The sequence below is a fragment of the Pelmatolapia mariae genome, linkage group LG5 (genome assembly GCF_036321145.2).
Source record: "Pelmatolapia mariae isolate MD_Pm_ZW linkage group LG5, Pm_UMD_F_2, whole genome shotgun sequence".
Classification (NCBI taxonomy): Eukaryota; Metazoa; Chordata; class Actinopteri; order Cichliformes; family Cichlidae; genus Pelmatolapia; species Pelmatolapia mariae.
The window spans coordinates 14,778,952-14,799,541 of NC_086231.1; the positions used below are offsets into that span (position 1 = coordinate 14,778,952).

A 20,590-nucleotide genomic window follows, 5' to 3' on the forward strand; every position below is an offset into this window, starting at 1 on the left:
TGCACTGATCTGATCTAATGTCTTCCTCATCCTGATTCCTGAACTGGTAAGGGAGACAAATTTATTTTCATTTTGTTTTTGTTTGTCTTCTTGTTTTATTTAATTCCTTGTGGGATTTGGACCCAACAAGTAAAGTATGCCTATTATGCACACACACAAACACACCTGCAGCTATTATCTATTTCTTGTTTTTATACTTAAGACTGTGGAGTTGCGGGAAAGTAGGACCCAAACACAAGACTCAGATGCAGATGAACAGTGAGATTCATTTTCAGTGAAGTGATGAAAATACAACTAAGTACAGTCCCAGGCAGTGTGGTCCCTGTGGTGATTCCTCCCCAGAATGCCACACAGTGCAGAATGTCCAAAAGGTGAAAAAGCAACTCCAAAACTCTTCTTCCCACACTGTGACTCAGTTTTTGGTTTTTCCTCTCAAAGTCCTGGAGAATATGTTTTTCTTCTTTCTGATTTATGTCTTGTTCTTTCTCTTGAAGCAGCTCTTGATATTTGTGCAGTGTTTCATCAAGCTTTACCTGCAGTGCTCTGTATTTCTCCTCCATGCCTTGGAGTTGGCACTGCATGACTGTGGTTTATTTCCAGTTTTTCTTTCTCTTCAAGGATTTCTTTATTTTTTGTAGAGACAACAAAATTGTAACAATTGTTTCATTTAATGATTTCAAACAAAATAATCCCCAAAAGTTGATTCTGTTCATCTGGACGTAGCGTTTTCAGTGGGAGAAACGTTTCCTCACTCATCCAAGTGACTTCTTCAGTCTCAGCTGACTGCAGGTTTCCCCAACCTTATAAACAGTACATTTGCACAATGCCTGAAACCAGCCCACTGAATGAACAATGGACAGTGAGGTCAGCTTCTTAATATGCAAACTGTCATAGCCACTGATCAACAACCACAGATCAAAGATCAGTGTGCTCATTGTGTACTGTTTATAAGGTTGGGGAAATCTGCAGTCAGCTGAGACTGAAGAAGTCACTTGGATGAGTGAGTACCTTGATCATTAATATGCAAATACTCATGAACATGGATCAACAACCACTGATCAAAGGCCATTGATCAGAGGCCATTGAGAGCCCAAGGAGCTGACCTCCCAGCCCATTGTTCATTCAGCGGTGCTAGTTTCAGTCGTCGTGTCATTTAATCTCCAGCTTACCAGGCTGAGGGATTGGCAGCCATCTGTTGCGGTTGGGGGTGAGACAAAACACTGTGTCCTGATGTTTGTCTCATTGTCTCTGTACACAGTGATGAGTTCCTGCATCCAGGGCCAATCATAGTGAGATCCAGCCACTCATCAGCATCCTGCAGTATTTAAACACCGGCTCTTCACATCATGGTGGGACAGGTTTGCTACCTGGTACTAACATGATGGAACAGCATCCCCAGACTGTGACTTGGAGATGTGTGGTTTTTGAGGTGGCATTGAAGAAGCAGCTACAAACTCACCTTTGTATATTTGCTTTCGAGTCACTTTTTAACTTTGTGTGCTCTCATGTTTGGGCAGCTGTCTGCATGGTGCACATCTTATTTTTACAGCAAAGTAAATTATCAGTATTATATTGCACAGCTACGATGAAGTGCAGACTAGAGGGGTTTAACCAAAGTTTGATACTCATCCCATATTTTCAGAGGCTCAAATAACATTTTTTAACCTTTTCAGTGGCTTATATTTATACACAAACTGTTTTATTTGGTTAATGTCCTGTCATAAAGTTGCACTGAAGGATTTCTGATGTCCTCGTGTATCAGCTTTTCTTCTGAGGGGCTTTCCAGGGTTTTTCGAACTGTGCTTTGAATAAAATCATTTTCAGTTACCTGCAAACGCTTACCTCATGATCAGAACACAGAGATTAAATGTGTCCCAGAGTATCTCTGAATAAATGCACATTATTTTACTCAATGCATATTCATTTACTAAAACTGAATATTGCACTGGCTGATTACTTCTGCTACACTTTAAGGGGCTCAAAACAGTTGCTTGAGGTATTCTCTGTGTCAGAGTATGAAACAAAGCCTTTATTTGTATATTTTTAAGTCACATTATCACCCAAATCACAGCCTAGGTGTTAAGCAAACAAGAGAGCGACAGCAGGGGTGACAGACAGCACATTTGTTTACAGGGAAAAAAGGAATAGCACGACTTTTATTTCAGTAACGTCACGTTAGAATTTATTCTGTGAAACACACACACACGATTATATCCCTGACCTCAAGTCCAGGAGCTACAGATGTTTTTTTGTTTGTTTTTTTAAATGATGAAAAACCAAGAAATAATCAGTGTCATTGACCAAAAATAAAATATTGGTCAGATCAGAGGCCTGCCTCATGACACAGAGACATTACGAATGATTACCTCCTCTGGCATCATTTGGTTGTTTGGCGTGCCATCTTTGACCGTTTTTGTGGCCCCAGGACAAAACACAGCAGGGAAAACACACATTAAAGAGGGCCCATTCTTCTATTATTCACATTTCCAGCTTTAGATTTTTATGGCGAGAGTCCACTGGAGTACCACTGCTAAACTCACCATCCAAAATCATTCTTATTTACCCCACACTAACCCTTTAATTCCCCTAAGTTCATCCTCGAATTAAAACAAGCTTTTATATCCTGTGGCTCTTCAAGCTCATGTGCCTGAAAGCCCACTTTCATTCTGATTGGTCAACTTTTGGAATCCTACCGAGCAGTGAAAGTATTCAGAGATGAGGCATCTGCTGCCTGCATTTTATTATTAGGAGAGAAAAAAAATTGTTCTATTTTCAAACAGTGCTTTGGTCATTGGGTGGACAGTAACAGGTCTGCTACACTGTTTGGAGAACAACAGAAAGCTGAAAAAAAAAGCTAAGTTAGGTCATCAAGTTTCCCTGCAGTGTCAGGGTCAAATGCTCCACAAGCAAATCTTTATGGGTTTAAACACCATTTCTAAACAGCCTGGGTTGAATTCACTGATATTAAACACACCCTCCAGTAGGTAAAAAGAAATGTATTCAACAGTTTTTGCTGAACACTGTGTACAGATTTGACAAAAAATCTGGATGTATTCGTCTCGAGTCCACTGCACCCAAATGTAATGTAATTACTAGGGGTGCAACGATACTCGTATCGGTATTGAACCGTTCGATACAGTGCTTTCGGTTCGGTACGCATATGTATCGAGCAATACAAAATTTTTTATTTATTTATCAACTTTTCTTCTGACGATGCTGTCTGTGTTGAGAGCTCAGTGGATCTGCGTTCCATTACTCCGCCTAGGCTGCACTGTCGAGCGCAGATCCACTGAGCGCAGCACAAGCTAACGAGACGGAAGTTAAGCTCGTTGCAACATGGCTACTGCTTCAACGCTAGCCGAAATTGAACCTCCCCCACCCTCATTCAGATCTGGTGTTTGGAACTATTTTGGTCTTCATGTGAAGTATGACCCTGAAGGTAAGCGCGTCATGGACAAAAGTAAAACAGTATGTCGGATGTGCCACGCACTGCTCAATTACATTGGTGGGAACTAGTGCGTTAGCGCAGTTAGCTCGTTAATGTGTTCACACCGTCCAGCCCCACGCACGGGGCGATAACTCGTTAACAGAGATTTTCCGCGTTATGGCGTGAACGTCATTTTAACGACATTAACGCTGACAGCACTAGTGGGAACACAATGAGTATGACTGCACATTTACGCCGACATCATCCTAGTGCAAAGACAAGTGGAAGCAGACAAAAACAACAAGCACACATGCTACAAACTTTACCCGAGTCATTTAGACAGCCGTTAGCACATGATTCTCCTTATGGGGACCTGCTATGTTTAATATGCTGCTGAGAATATACCCCAGAAGAAGGGTATAGTATAGCTTTTATTTTGGAAAGAGCCATTTCTCTGTAATAAACTCTCTTTTCCAAAGATGAGTGATTTCTCGATCAGATAGATTTAATTTTTTAATTATTTTGTTGTTTCAGCAACATTACATTTAAAAACTGTACTTTTGAGGTAAAATATATATTTATAATTTTAATAAATGACAAATTAAAAAGGCATGAACATTTTTTTGTATTGAAAAAATATCAAACCGTGACACCAAAGTATCGAACCGAACCGTGAATTTTGTGTATCGTTGCACCCCTAGTAATTACATCGGTCTTCTTTACACCTAGTAGAAATGTACCCATGCAAGTATTAAGAGATGAGTCGTTTGCTGATATCTGTCAATGATTTTGTCCTGACTCTGTCACCCTGTTGCACATAAAGACTTTTCCCACAGTATCAGACCACACCTCCACCCTGACAGCTCGTTTGTTGACCCCGAGGAAGTGTGGTCATCAGCTTTTTGTCGTTTTATTATAAACTGCTTATATTTTCATGACTTTTTTTCTTTTCTTCCGTTTCCCTCGGGTCTCCTTTACATTTACACTTTGTGTAATGTTATAAATACTTGGATAATCCTGAGAGGCTCTTGACTTTTACATAAAGATATTATTTTCAGTCGTGTAGAAAGTTATATATTTAAAAATATATTATCCTCTCTGGTTACTCTGGTATGAATAACTCTGAATCACTCTATGATAAATAACACACTATTGGCAAAAAAAACTGTGAAAGAATTCCAGATCACAAGTTTGTAGTTCAACATACAAGTGATGACCTCTGACCTTCATCGGGTTTTATTTAATTGTGTCAGAGAAAATCTCATGTGCTCTCCATGCAGCTGACTACATTCAGTGTTTAAAACAGAAGTTCTGCAGGTCTGATATCAGAAGCTTTCTGAAACACCAAACTGAGGTACTGTTAATGCTGATATATAGTGGCACATTTACATGGGTGATTAATCCTTTTGTCTTTATCAATAAAACAGCTGCAGCTTTCACTGACAGCACATGTGGTACTTTAACCTTTGTACTGTTTTCATCAGTTAATTTTGCAGTTAACATGTCGGATGATCTGTCTGTTGTCACTGGGTGGTGCTGAGGTCTGAATCTAAGGGCAGCTCCTGTAATCACAAAGAGAACATCTTAGCTAGCTAGGTCTCAGGATAGCTACGGATGTTAGTTACGGATTAGCTTACAAACACGTTTAACTTACCGAAAAAGTGCGGCGGGGCCTCGGGTCCTTCTGTCGGGTGTCCAGTTTACTGAAGAACTCCTCAGACTGTCCGGTTAAAACAGTCGGTCGTGGTTTTATAATGTCAACGCTGGCCCTCCTCTCAGAGCCTCCGTTCTATCTGCTATTCCCGAACAGAGATACTCAAGTTTCTCCGTGACTGCAGCTGCCAGTCAAAGCTGTTATGATGACGTTGCACCGGAATTTAACATCACTGTGGTAGTAATTAGAATCACACTTATGAGAAAGGAGACCCTTTGGACATAAATCAGCGTGATGACAGCTATTGATAATAAAAGAAATAATCTTTGGAAAAAATTTATCTGAGGAGAATTTATTTATTTTAGTCTGACCCCAGTCCCATCGGCTAACATGGAGGAGGCTGGGTTTATGACCTATACTGCAGCCAGACACTAGGGGGCGATAGAGACGTTTTGGCTTCATTTTTGGGGAGCTGTCGCGTCATCCATGTTTTCTACAGTCATTGTGCCGGATGTGCGGCCCCACTTTTGCTTCCTCTCCCTCCGTCTGCGCCACCGCCTAGACCCGATAACAATCCAGGGGGAGCCCGTGGTCTCGCTATGTGATCTGGGATGTTGTGCGTGCGATGAAAGTCCAATGAAACAGATGTTTGATGCGTACAAGCTATGCAAACTAAACAAAAAAAAGGAGTACTGAGACGGAGAGCCGTAAGCTCCTGCAACAGTGTGCGCCGCCATCTTGAAATCTGCAGTCTTCTGACAGCAAGTTTGACATCAGAAAGTGAGCACATCCTTCCTCCAAAACGTCGGAACAAAATGATCAGTTTTGAAAAACTGGATCCAGGACATGAAAGATGATGCTCCCAGGACAGCTTAAATACTGCATCTTTGAAAACTGTGGAATTTGCCATCAAAAAGGAATAGTTTTTCAAAAGTTTGGATCAAACTAACGATCCTCAGTACAACAAGGTGCAATCAAAAACAATTGAAGAGAGTGGGATAAACTACGGAAGAGGATTAGGGCCACTGGGGGGAAAAATGGACACCTCAGAGAATGAATGAATTCAGTCAGAATGAATTCTGACTTTAATCTCAGAATTCTGGAAAAAAAATAAATTCAATTTTTCCAGTGGCCCTAATGCTCTTCCATACAAAACAGCTCACTCATTCAGTTGCATCCTTGCAATACTTGGCACACAGACAACAACAGAACCACAGAAAACAGAAAGTTGCGGTTGCAACTTCCAATCCAAAGCCTAACCCTTTTGTACTAGATGATCCGGTACGTAAAGCTTACAGTCAAATAATCACTCACAAATTATTTAGCCACATAGCTAACAAATTAAACATTAAGTGCACTTGTGTATGGTCACAGAACATCCACTCCTGGAAGAAGTATGGAGCGAACTCCAGGATAAAAAACTTACTATAGCTCCACAAAATTTGGGTTCGGGAGAAAATTCAGGGGGAAGTAGAATGGGAGGGAGAGCCTTCAGTTTTCAGGCCCCTCTTCTGTGGAACCAGCTTCCAGTCAGGAGACAGACACTGTCTCTACTTTTAAGATTAGGCTTAAAACTTTCCTTTTTGCTAAAGCATATAGTCAGGGCTGGTTAAGGTGACCCTGAATCCTCCCTTAGTTATGCTGCAATAGGTGTACACTGCTGGGGATTCCAATGATGCATTGAGTATTTCCTTTTCGGTCACCTTTCTCACTCAGCATGTGTTAATAGACCTCTCTGCTGAATCACACTTGTTATTAATCTCTGGATCTTGTCCACAGCATGTCTTTCATCCTGTCTTCCTTCTCTCTCCCCATCAGAGGGAGCATTCAAAGAGCTGTGTCTGATGTCGGAGTGTTGTCGCTTCCACAAGTGGTAAAGTGTTTTGCAGACCCCCTGCTCGCCTGCCTGTTCTTTTGGAGATTTACCTCACCTCTGCCTGTGATCACCGCCCGCGTCTGTATTTTCTGTGGATCAAGTAAGCTCTCCAACTCTCCCTGTTTACATATGTTTACCCCTTGGCTTGCGGCGCAATTCCCTAACTCTGTTTTGTCCCTCATCCTCTGGTCACTCCAGTGCGCCACCCATCCTCCCGCATGCTTCGGTTCTGTTTTATTCCCTCTCGGTCCTCGCACGTTTACCCGATCACTGTAAATAGCCCCATCCCTTGTAAATATCCCCTATCACTGTAAATAAAACAGCATTTACTGCAACCGCCGAGCCTGTGTGTGTTTCTGCTACTGAGTCCACCCGTTATAGTCAGTCACCTAACATAAAGTAGGGAAACTGTCAAGGTTCTGCTGTGTGGCAGGCAGGTTTAGGACTCAAACGCAGGACTCAGACCACAAAAGAGTTAAACTGAGAGAGGCAGCTTTTATTGTCGCTGAACATCCAAACACGATGAGAAAGAACATATAACCAAAAACTGGAAACTAGAAACTAAGGCCCAAAGAAAAAGAAACAACAGGAAACTAGGAAGCTACTAAACTCGGAACAGACTCTGAAATAACTGGGGACACGAGGAGCACGGAGAAATACACACAGCACAAAGGAGTGGTAGAAGTACGACGCGATGACGAGCACTGGAGGACACACACTATAAATACACAGGAACAAGAGGGAATGAGGAATTGACCTCAGGAGACAGGGGAAGCGAAACTAGAAACACTGACATGAAACAGACTTTCAAAGCTAAACAGGAAACAGCCAACAGACACAGAAACCCAGACCTGATACTGAACCAAAAGGGACACATGAACCAAACCTAAGAACTAGGAATCACAGAACAAAGAACTAGAGCACTAGAAATACAGAGAAAGAAACCTAGACACTAATTGTGATAACAATTAAAATCAAACATCAAATCAGAACACAAGAAGTCATTTACAGCAAAGAAATCCTAGAGCAATAATAATAACAAAATAACACAGGGTCACCGACCCAGGACCGTGACAGAAACACAGAGCAGGCGGACACACAATCATGAGGGAGGAGGCAAAACTGAACCAAGACAAACTGAAAAAATAAAAATAAATGCAAAGCATAAAATATTAACAAAATGAATCAGGAAGTAACTGAACACAAGGAAATACAGACTTGACTCAGAAATCACAGGAGTGCAGGAAAAACAAACTCAGGGACATAAATATGATTATAAACTCTCAAAGGAAACTGAGAATAAAATCATGAAGAGAAATAAAATAGAACTTGAGCTGAAGTGACACTCTGTGCTACTTTAAAAAGTATTGTCACTTTTTCTTATTTCCACTGTTTTGATTCCCTCTCTAGTCCCTGTTTGATCCTTAGTTGTGGATTAAGCATGAATGTGTGCTGCACTTAGGTCTTCAACAAAGTCTTACACAGTCACATCTGACACCTCCAGAAACGAACAAGGCCATTTCACAAAACACCGAACTGCTCCTTTAAAGCGCAACGTAGCGCCTTAACAGATATCATTCATTACTCTCTCTTCACCACCTCCGTATTGTTTTTTTTCCATAATAAACACACAAAAACAACCACAACACATAAAAATGAATAATTAGCTTCAGATTTTAATTTTCTGTCCAAATCTGTGTCTCAAATTTTTACTTAATCTTATTTCTGGTGCATTCAGAGCCACATGCAGAGACATCTGAAGTGCACCTTGGCTAATCAGATGGTGTAAATTCACACTGGTGATAAAGCTGAGTGTGGAAGGGTGGAAAAGAAGCAGTTTTTGGAACTTTACCTTAATTTTCTATCAATCGAGGTTGCTGTTTGGATAAAATGTCGCAGTTTTTCAGCTAAGTGCATAACACAAAGTCATGCACAGCCTGAGGGAGCATGAAGTGTGCTACATGGACATGTCCAAAGTGAGAGAGTGTAACGTTAGTTTCCCATCTTGCTTTATAAACAAAACCACACACTGAAATCAAATCAAACATTTAATTTCAAAACACGATTAACCACTGTCAAGTCTTTTATGACTGGATTATTTTCTACTAATTACCCCACTCCGTCCCTACTCTGTCATCATTAAAACAACTCTTGTCTTTTTTCCTCCTCCACGATGAAAAATCTCCGCTTCTCTTCCTTCAGGCCACGCTCTTGCTCAGCTTCCCCGATTGGCTGTTTTGCCTGCATGTCATAGGAGTCCTCCATGACTGCCCTTCCTCTGCTAGAATAGCTGATGTAGGACCAGGAGACGACAGAGCCGTTGTAAGACCTAAAAACACAAGGCCGATTATAAATAAAAATAATTTTGTTTAAAAATAGATTATGGATGTTACATATGTGGCCAGCTTTTGGTGGCAGTGTAATGCAAACTCATCAGCACACAATTATAATTGTAAAGGACACATTTGGGCAAAATATGGTGGTCCTAAAGAAACAATTCACTCAAAAAACAGTAAAAGATAAATTGTCTGGTTCTTATACAGCACATTTCTACTCTGAGCACTAAAAGCAGCACTTTTTCTACATAAGTGCTTTCTATTCAACATTCATACACATTCAGTGGATGTATCAGAGAGTAAAGTGGAGTTAGTGTCTTGCCCAAAGATATTTGGCACACAGACTGGAGCAGCCAGGGATCAAACTACCTTCCCTCCGATGACCTCCTCTACCTCCTGAGCTGCAGCCACTGAACCAGGTACCAACCAGGCACCACGCTCTTATATTGATGACTTCAGGTCTGCACTGTTATTTAACTTGATTCCAAAAGAGGGCACTCCATGCCCAGATAAACTTTTTCCGTGATGACCATCAGCTGATGGTTGAACATTCCTACTTTGTGCTACATATTTTAAAATGTGATGTCATGCAGAGAGATGACAGAGAGATAACTATTGTTCTCATTAATAAATGAAGCACAGACTTCTCACACCCATTGTGTAACATTATGATGAGTTTATTTCTTCATGTATTAGACAATTTTTTTTAAGTATTGGGAATAAAACACACTCTTAAAATCAGTCTTAATGCAGTGATGATGGTCTGTGCTGCAGTGAGGTTTAAGTTAGCTGTACATGTAAAACTGGAACACACACACACACACACACAGGATCTTACCCATAGTAGCCTTTAGTGATGTAGTAGAAAACTTCTTTATAGTTCAGAGGATAATCCCACACGTGGACGTCTGTCAGCTGACCATCAAAACCCGGGAAGTCAATGACAGGCTCACCTGCCCACACATACTGAACACACACATAAACGCACACACAGTGAAGGTTTTATTGGCTAACAGGGGTGTTTGCTTGTGTTTTTTTTAGAAGGAGATGCTAACTGCTGTAGACCTGAAATATGAATGATCTGTATATTTTGTTACCCATATTCCATAGTTTGCATTCTGAGTGAAAAAAAAAGGCTTTTAAACTTTTAGAAAGGTTACAGCTTCCTCACTGCGTCATCATTTATTAGATGTTATGGATGCAGTAATTTTTCCACTCGCCTCAACCTTGAAAGATGTTAATAAATAAAAGTGTTTCCTTTTCTATGCTACGTATTTAAACTAAACATGTGGGTGTATGTGGGTGTCTACACACTAATTCTAATAATTCTCACCTGAGTGGGCAGCACTTTCCTGACGCTCATGTACCCACCATTGAACAGCTGGACCACACCTTTACTGGTGTCCACAGTGAGGCAGACACTGGTCCAGATGTCCTGTGTAATGTCCGGCCATAAATACACGATGGGTTCCAGGCCCATGCTGTTGTGATCCTGATATGATAGCGTGAATACGTCAGCGCTACCCTGCAGCTTCAGAGTGGATTTCTTTGGACTGACAGTGAAGAGCGGGAAGGTTTGATACATATAGTCAGTCATGTAACGCACACACACAGACACACCTGTGAAAAGGTGAGTAAAAATATAGACGTTACTTAACATGATTATTGACTTTACATGCAGTTTAAACAGGTTAAATTGGTTCCTGGAAATGGTCAGGAACAGTGTGTAATAGGCTTTGAGGTATGTTTCCCTTTCTGCAGTTAATAATCTCTATATCTGGGTGCTTAACCCACCACTGTTTCCATTATTTATGTAACAGATGAGCCTTTATGCTCCACCTTACTGATGTCTTCTTTATCTCTTGTCATCGTAGGCTTGCCTTTTAGTGCCATTTGTGTTGCTATGTCTTTTTCTGGACTTCCTTATCAGCTTCAATAAATCTAAATAATAAAGGAACTGACACCTGCACACCTATTTCCATCACCATGGTAACTTGTGCCGGAGACCTAGCCTCTGCTTAAACATTTTATGTTCATGAGATCAACAGGTATGAACACATCACCTACTGACCAATCAGTTTTCTGGAAAATACGTCACCTTTCCCTCATACCTATTAAAAAGAGCCTGTAGAGTTTTTGTCTTTTTTGGATGAGTATCATGAAGAAATAGCGACTCTTAGAAGCATCTTTATTGCTTGCCTTTTCCCAGCTGTCCACATACAACTCTAAAACATTTTTATAATTTTTTAAGCTTTAATACAGTGGTATGACACTAAAATGAGGTACCTATACCTTGTAGTTGTTGAACTTGCTTTTAGTTTGTATTTCAGCCTGTTTAACATCTCTGAGTTTTTCCGACATTATAATTTGAGCATCTTTATGAAATATGGGCCTCTGCAGTCTTCATATGCTGCCAACACCACCTCTTTCATAGTTAGAGTGGTTAACCCTAGATTTACCTTGCGTCCACTTTTGTGTGACTTCCTAGCATAGGGATGTAAAACATAAGGCCTGGGGTCAGAGTTGGCCCGGTAAAGAGAGTTAATTGCAAGTAATAAAAGTTTTAAAAAACTATTAAATGACAGGGGCTTTTTTCACAATCTGCCTTAGAAATTTCAGTTTGGGATTTTTTTAAAACATTTTTTTGTGTTGTTGTTGTTGTTGTTGTTTTACAATTTGAAGACAGTCTGGGCAATCAGCTACCAAAACGTTTTATGCAATTTTACACATTTGTTTTTGTTTTTGTTTTTTTACAATTTGAGCCCAAAGATTTCTGTTAAGATTTCTTTAATTTACCAAAACAGAATTTTTCTATATTGTAGACCACAGACTCAGAGCTTTCAGTCAGAGCTTTATAAAAAAAATAAAATAAAATAAAAAAGAAAGTTGTGTTTTCAAAATTGGAGTTCAAGTTATTTTTTTTTTTTACTTCCAATAGTGTTAACATATTACACATGCCATGAACAAGATTTTTTTCAATTTTCATTGTAAGTGGGCTAAAGCAGTTAATTAAAAGTAGTCTAACATAAATGCTGTAATTTGATTATTTTAATAAACCATGTAACTTGGATGGATTCGATGCTGGCGTGACCACAGTGCACACGTCTGCTGTTGCTCACAGTGGTCCAAGTGTCCGCTCAGGGAGTTTGTGTGTTCGCTCAGACACATGAAAAATTAGAGGGAACATTGCTTTTAAACTCTTCATGGACTCCTACCATAAATCTGCTGCAGTAGATTTAGTCAGACCGTATGAACCCACCTGCTACTTGAGACCTTGCAAACTCTTTCCACCATCTAACTCATTAAAAAGGGAAATGAGGTATTTTCTGTTACATCTGTGGAAGAAATGTTAAATGTAAATATTAAAAGTTGTTGATGTTTTTTACTTGTGCTGTGTAATAAAGTGTATTATTATTATTGATCAGAAGCTCCACCTCTTATCTGAGACAAACAAACACTGCCTACGTGAGTGGGTCGAGCTACAGGAGAGAAAAATCCCAAACTCTGCTGCTTCATGCTGCTGATGCTCCACCCACTGAACGTGAGTTTGACCACAAACACAGCTCAAAGGAAGTTTCGGTGAAGGTAGGAGAGGAATGAGGAGTCTACCTTGCCTCAGATCAACTTTTATTAACTTTTTAAAGTTTTATAAACAGTTAATAAACTCTTTGCTTCATAATTGGCTCCCACAGTTTTTGTAAACACTCACAAGTCAAGTTTATCCGTGTTCCTGAACATTTCCCAGCATTTTTTTTCATGTACATGAAAATACTTACTTGAAGTTCTTCCTCCTAAAGGTGGTTCTAAAAACTACTGAATCATGTAGTGTGATGGTGTAATAGGTCATGTGTTGTTCATCTGAGGTTGTATTTAAATAATTTTTATTAATAATAATTTTTTATTATGTCCTGACAAATAAAAGCGTAGAACTAAAAGAGGGTGTGCTTTCTTTTTACCATGCTGTACTGTTGTTATGTATCCTGGCATCCTTTCACCTGTCTCATTCATTTTCTGTCTAAATGTAATTTAACTGTCATAAACCTGCTTTTGTAGATGTTTGTTGAGGATATTTTCACTTTTGCTTTTTGATATACGTGGATAGGCCTGCAGGCCTGTCTGGCCCACTGACCATATTTAGCCCAAGTGTGACAAAATTACATCAGCAAACATGCAACATGTGTTTACTGATGCACATCTTACATAACAGCACTGCCTTTTACGTAGCTGTACGACAGGACAGGACGACAGGAGGGTTCATTAAAGATGATAAATTATTTTGTTGATACTAAGATAAATAATTATATTGATAATAATAACTGAATAATTGTTTTGTTTTTGCTGTGATTTATCTACATCAGGGGTCTCAAACTCAGGGCTCAGGAGGCCACTTGCGGCCTATGTCACCCCTACTTGTGGGCCGCATATTGACGTGACGAAATATAGTGCAGTTGGCCCTTGAAGTTGCTTTTTTTGTTAGAGAGGATTTGTTTGTTGTTGAGTGCAATGTTAAAATAAGTTCTTTAAAAACCAAATAATTAATTAATATGAAGGCAATATGAGCAGAGAGTACATACATGTTGAGGGATTGGCTGTGTTAGTTCAGTGAGAGAGTTTTTGTAAAGAAAACAATTTTCACTAGCAGTCAAAAGCTAATGTGAACACTTATGTCTGCTTTTTATTTTGTTAAACACGAACAAAATTATAGCAGAAGTGCTGCCACGTGTCTGGCCAGAAAGAGAGTAACAGTTTGTTTGTTTGGTAGTTAATGAATTCCATTTTTGTCTTGTTATACAATATTTGAAATTTTTAAAAACAAAACACTACATTTTTTAAATATTTGTGGATGTTTTCCTATTTGTTTGTTTGTACTACTTAAACCATAAAGTGGAGGGCAACTTTATTGTTCAAGTCAATGAGATGACGGTGCCAACAGTGGCCCACAGCTCATTTAAGTTTCAGACTCCTGATCTACATCGTCACTTTACAGACTGGTGGATGAATACACGTTCTGTTAATTTTTTTCTTTGTTAATAAATTCTGACATTTTAGTTACCACATCATATTGTCTCCCTTTATTTGTCACAGTCTTTGTCCCAGGCTGCGAAAAAACACATATTATTCTTACAAAGATCAGCTCATTGTTTCCACTGCTTTTCCAACGACTGAACAACCCCGATTCCAAAAAAGTTGGTGAACTGTGTAAAATGTAAATAAAACAGAATTTACAATGATTCATAAACGTGTATTTTACTCACAATAGAACATGGAAAACATGTCAAGTGTTTGAACTGTGTGAATGTAACATTTTAAGAAAAGTATTAGCTCCTTTTGAATTTGAAGGCAGTAATAAGAGGCTGTGCTGTCATGTAAGATTTGCATCAGTAAATAACTGTCCTGTTGAAATATGCAGCACCTTCCCTTAAATCATGTGGATGGGATGTTACGTTGGTCTAAAACCTGCATGTACCTTTCATAGATACTGATGCACCATCTGAGACACTGGATTTTAACCAGTGGTCCTACTATGGTTAGAATTTGGCTGACATCCACCAAGGTCTTCAAGGTCAAGTAAATGGTTCATTGGTTGAAAACTGACAAAGATCCTTGTAACAATAAGATAACCTTTATTAGTCCCACACGTGGGAAATTTGTTACCAAGTGTGATGTAGATTGTCAACATATAGAAAATGCCATATAAAGGTTTAAAATATGTCACATTTGACCTCTGACCTCACTTTTACATTTCGCATCTGCCTTTTTTCAAGGAAGTATTGTCAAGAGAAACAGAATGAGCTCCCTAGTTAGTTAGAAATATAGAGTCATTTACAAATCAGTACCTATTGTCCATCACCTACTTCTACATAATGTTTGTGTAATCAGAGTAAACACTTGTCAAGTTACCCTTATGTGATTTTTACTGCACTGCAAAAACGACATTTTTAGATTTGGGGGTTTACAGTTTTGAGGTTCTTTACATTTAGCAGCAGTTCGAATCAAACTTTATTAAAACATATCGAGATATTACGCTAATAGTTCATTATTAATGAGTCATTAATTGGAGTATACAGAATTTTACATCAATTAACTTTGTGCTTTTCTTTTCTAAAAGACCCCAAACTGCTGAGCAGAAGAGTAATAAATAAATGTGGTATTAAAAAACAATTCCTTGAAAACATCTTAAAATGTCATCTTATATTTTTATAGAAGACTACTGATTGTTTTTATGTCCTTCATGAATTATTTGAATTGTGGTTTAAACCTGATTGTTCTTTTAATTAAACACTGACAGAAATTCTGCTAACAATGAATATTTAACCTTTAGAAAGGGACAGGAAGTTAGATCCTTACCAAAATAAAACAGACTATGTGATGAAGGTGTCTTTTTTTCTTGGCCACTGTCTTAAATGATTTTACGTGGCTCTTTTGCATGCTATAAACTGCTCTCCTCTTTACTTCCTGTTTTGTCCCCTCGTTTATCTTTCTGCCTGTATTTGATCTGTGGCCATCATACGTTTTTAATATCCTACTGTAATCCTAACTATCCCCCCATTTAGCGCATGTTTCTTTTATTTTACTGTGAATTTTATTTTATTTTTTTTATTCAAACAGTAATTTCCATATTATCAAAGAGCAGAGCCAGTAAAAGGCCAGTGTTTATCAAAATAACACAAAGATACACAAACTCTCCACCATGACAACTTTATTATACAATAAATACAATCAAAGGGACTCTGAAAAGATAAACAAGGTAAGAAAGATATATGTAATACATGTGAAAAATAACAATAGCCACAATGCTACAGAAACACCTTAACAGAAACATTCACCCAACAAAACCAGCAGCACATTACGTCTTCTTTAATTTTACTTCATACACCAAGTTTCAACATCAGTCATGTTTCATAAATAACCACTAAATCATGTGTTTCTGCTACAATGACGAACGACTCCAACAGTTCATTTGTGAAATAAATGAAATCAGTTCATAAAAATGATGAAGGGAAAAAGTGGAGTTAAATTTTGATTTTACGAAAATGAAGGTTATAAGGAAGCCAAGAGGGAGTGCAAAGTGCACAATTTTGAATTTTCTTTAGCTTTTAAAATTTTACATTTTTAAAGTTCTGAATAATTTCACCTCCTTGTGCCTTTAAATTTTTTAAAGAAAACACTCAGAGATGGAAAATCCTACGTCAGTTAAACTAAAGGCAACTCGTGTCTACATTAAGGCCACAGCTTGTAAATGGGGAACAAATCACAAATGAGGTCTGTTCACAGTTAAAGTCATTATAACTGACTGAATTTAACCACTTTTTACATGGTTTGGTTTGGTAGTCTTTTCTAAAATTTCCTATTAGTATTCTGAATGTCTTTTGTCCTCCTCATGCCAACCCATTAAAAAAAATGGAGACATTTCTGCTGACTCAAAACACTAAATGTCTCCTGTAGGAACACGGGCAATATGAAAGACGAATATAGTTTTTGGGTCTGAACAGTGAAGTCCTCACAGTTTGTAAGTGCATTGTAATGGCCACCAGGGGGCGATACCTGTGGCTGCAAAAAGACTGCTTGTCCTACAGAATCTATGCAAAAACATCCCTCCATCTTTGGTCTCTCCTGCTGAGGATTTAACCACAATCGTGTCTCAAATCTCATTCGTCCATATTTACAAGTGCACAGCTGGGTTCACATAACGGCTGCATGAAGTGCTACATTTCCCGTCAAATGTCTTTGTGATGAGGCAGATTTAACAGTTGCAAAGGATCCTACACGCTCCTTCTGGATTCACTGCTCGCTCATAGAAAGTAAAGCAGAACTCCTCGTCGCCCCAACATCTGCTACTGTTTCAGGATCTCATTAGAGAGCCAGTCCAGACCTTCAACCAGACCGGTGCCGCTGACGGCGCAGGACGGCTGGACCGACCACTGCACAGACACAGAAGGATGAAAATATTAACAAGACACAGAAACAAGAGGGCTACAAACAGCATTCATCAAAGTCTTCAACTTGTAATGAATCGTTTTAGCTAATTACCCCTTCAAATAACTGCATGTGGGTTCAGTTTGGGGCATGGCTGCTTTGACTGACAGGTGTGCCAACACAGATAATACCTGTCTTGTTCTTCTTGTATGTTATTAATCTGTTTCTCAGCACTAATCAGCAAGTCTGTGTGTTGCCCCCTGCACAGTTTATGCAAATCAAGTCACTTTAATCACACTGCTAACCACATGTGGAAGACAGAAAACTCTGGAGCCAAACTTCTCCCATGCTCAGCAGAAGCTGGGGACACCTACCGGCTGTGACACTCCATTTAAACGCAGGGCCTCGATGATGTCACTGACCGACATGGCTCTGGGTAAATCCTGCTTGTTAGCAAAGACCAGCACGGCCACGCCCTTCAGCTCATCCTCCTGCAACTGCAACAGGACAGTAAAATTAACTTTGACACGAGTCTGATGATGGTCTATTTTAAACTCAGACCTCTGACTGGTACTGTGTGGATTAAAAGCTGAATGAAGGAGTGTCGAGGAACCAAAGTCGTTAAAGTTAACTAACACGAAACTAAACTGCAAGTAAAAATAAAAACATTCTAGTTAACTGAAGTAAAAACAACATTTTTCTAAAAACTAAACAATACATTAAGCTTAAAAACTACAAGAAACAAACAAACATCACACTGAAATAAAAAAGTAACACCAAATAAAAATGTAAAATAGATGGAAAAACAAAACTATGACTAAGTTTAAATCTTTTTACCAGTGCGTGCAGCTCCTCAGATGCCTCTTTGATCCTCTCCGGGTCGTTGCTGTCGACCACAAATATCAAACCCTGAAGACAAACAGACAATATTTAAAAACTCCTCACTGCAGCTGCTTCATAAAACACAAACACAGACTCCTGGGTTAAAGTCCTGTGTTTACAGCAGCAGTTTCACCTGTGTGTTAACGTAGTAATGTCTCCACAGCGGCCTGATGATCGTCTGACCACCAACATCCCAAACTGTGAAGCTGATGTTCTTATACTCCACAGTCTCCACATTAAACCCTGCACACGCACACACAAACACACACGGAACCATGTTTATTATAATTTAACTCTTTTATATTTCTCTTTCATAACAGAAAGATGGAGGCTAAAAATGCTGACCAATAGTTGGGATCGTGGTCACGACCTCGCCCAGCTTCAGTTTGTACAGCAGGGTGGTTTTACCTGCAGCATCCAGACCCACTGCAGAAACACAAACACACACAGACACACACAAGTGTTACTGTTGAAAATACAACACATATTCAGCTGTCAAATATGAGTTTGGGGGCAAAGGATGCAGACATTTTACTTAAGTGAGGGCAATACCTAAAATATCCACTTAGAACAACTTTCATTTCAGAACCCCTTGGGCAGCCAATAAGGAAGAAGGGGAGGAACTACAACATCTTGCCTCAGACCGAGGATGAACCTGGCTGCACCAAGGCCCAGTATTAAACAAATAAGGATTATTTGGAACTGTCAACCATGCAAAGCTGCTCTAGCAGAGTTTAAGAACAAAAACAAGAACATTCACTTGTGTATTGTTATGCTACACATCAGTAATATCAATTATATTCCATGGCTGCTGATGCATTAACGTAAAGTAGTATTTTAGTTATATAGCTTGCAGCTGATTACCATCACTTAATATCACAAGTCATATTTTATAAGATGATCACAGGTTCTGTATGTAAACCATCATCAGTTAAGTACCTGTAATACAAATAAAAGTACGGAATACTTATACCTAGCCACGCATACTGTAGTACTTATTATTCTTCACATTCCAGTGTATTCAGTGTATTATGTAATATGGCAACAGCAAATAAGGGCAGGCTATGTAAAAATATTCATTTGCAATGCAAACTGTGGGCATCATAGAATCCCAGAAAGATTTTTTCCATAGAAGAAATTTGAATGAATCAAAGCTGAGGCTCAAGTTTACAAAAACTGCACAACAGCTTTTTTATGAAGTTGCTCAGTTTAAGAAAAAGTTTCTTTACGTTGTTAATGACATGTTGTTGTTGTTTTTGTTTGCTTGCGTTTGATTGTCATAGTAATATTTTTTTAATAAGTAAAGAAAAATATAAGTCTGAAACGATTAATTAATAATTAAAATTCAAATATATTCAAGGTCAACCTTAACTATCTAATAAAGCTTATCCTAAACTGAGATAAGATAAAATGACTTTGGATCAGTCACCACAAAGAAACCCCTCAAACAGATGCACTATACAGATAATTACAGATGTTATAGATATATACTGTAGGTGATAAAGATAAGAACCATGACTTTTAAACTTATTTGCTCTTTGTAAGTAGAAAACAACCAAAAAGTGAGGAGAAAAATTAACAAAACTGCAGACTTTGCTTGTACGGGACTACAACTACAGCGATATCAGTAAGAACTCGGCACACTGGAAGCTCTGATAATTAAGCTAACATTAACTCACCCATTAAAATCCTGACGGGATGCTTGGAGAAGAATCTGGAGAAAATGTGTGAGATGATGACGCCCATGATTCAGGTAAGCCTCAGGTAGAAAGTGTCTCTCAGGTAGAAAGCGTCTCCGCTGTGCCTCTATGTGTCTTTGCATGTGTCTGTCGGTGTTTTATAGCGCTCCGGCGTGTTGTTTTGGTCTGTGTATGTGTTATCCATGGCGTCATCAAGACTGCTGTCAAATCTGGACACGGTGGAACTAGTAACAACACCGGAAAACACTGGAAAAATCAACTTCCGCTAATCCAGCTTTCAAACTAAGAGAGCTTTCGAGCCGTTGGAATTGTTTCGTTTTCTTCTTCTTCTTCTCACTATTATTATTTGGAACCAACTAAGCAATAAAATGACTTTTGAAACCTGACTGGAGATCATAACTAATACATACAATCTACTCACATTAAGAAAATAAACACTTGCTTATCAAAAAGTGATAACTGAGGATCAAGAGCACAATTTTCCATTTCACATATAGTTGCCTTTACAAAACTTTAGAGTTTTAACTTTAGCAAACAAGGTAAAAATGGAAGATGTATTACAGTGTTTTTGTTCCTCTGTTCCCATTTTGTTAAAGAAATGTTTTGCAATCTAATGCGCAGAACAATTAAATTTGTTTTGCATATGAATAAAACAATCTTTAAATTGTTGAATGAGATTTTGTTGCATTTCCATGACATAATTTAAGTAAAAATGTTGCGGTGCTGTGTAACAGTAATCTTGTTCCTGAGTTTATTGTTCTAACTTCTGATATCCCTGATTTGGTTTTCCAATAATTC

General features: G+C 38.8%; 1 protein-coding gene across 1 annotated transcript; it reads right to left on the bottom strand.

Annotated features, from left to right (window-relative positions):
- Positions 1 to 16,005: 16,005 nt before the first annotated feature.
- LOC134627026 (ADP-ribosylation factor 4-like) lies at positions 16,006 to 20,002 on the bottom strand. The gene is made up of 6 exons (XM_063472938.1): positions 19,772 to 20,002; positions 18,438 to 18,518; positions 18,226 to 18,335; positions 18,048 to 18,119; positions 17,585 to 17,707; positions 16,006 to 17,215 (listed from the first exon to the last, which is right to left on the bottom strand). The coding sequence occupies exons 1-6, from the start codon at positions 19,836 to 19,838 to the stop codon at positions 17,129 to 17,131; spliced, it is 540 nt and encodes a 179-aa protein (XP_063329008.1). The 5' UTR covers positions 19,839 to 20,002; the 3' UTR covers positions 16,006 to 17,128.
- Between the last annotated feature and the right edge of the window lie 588 nt (positions 20,003 to 20,590).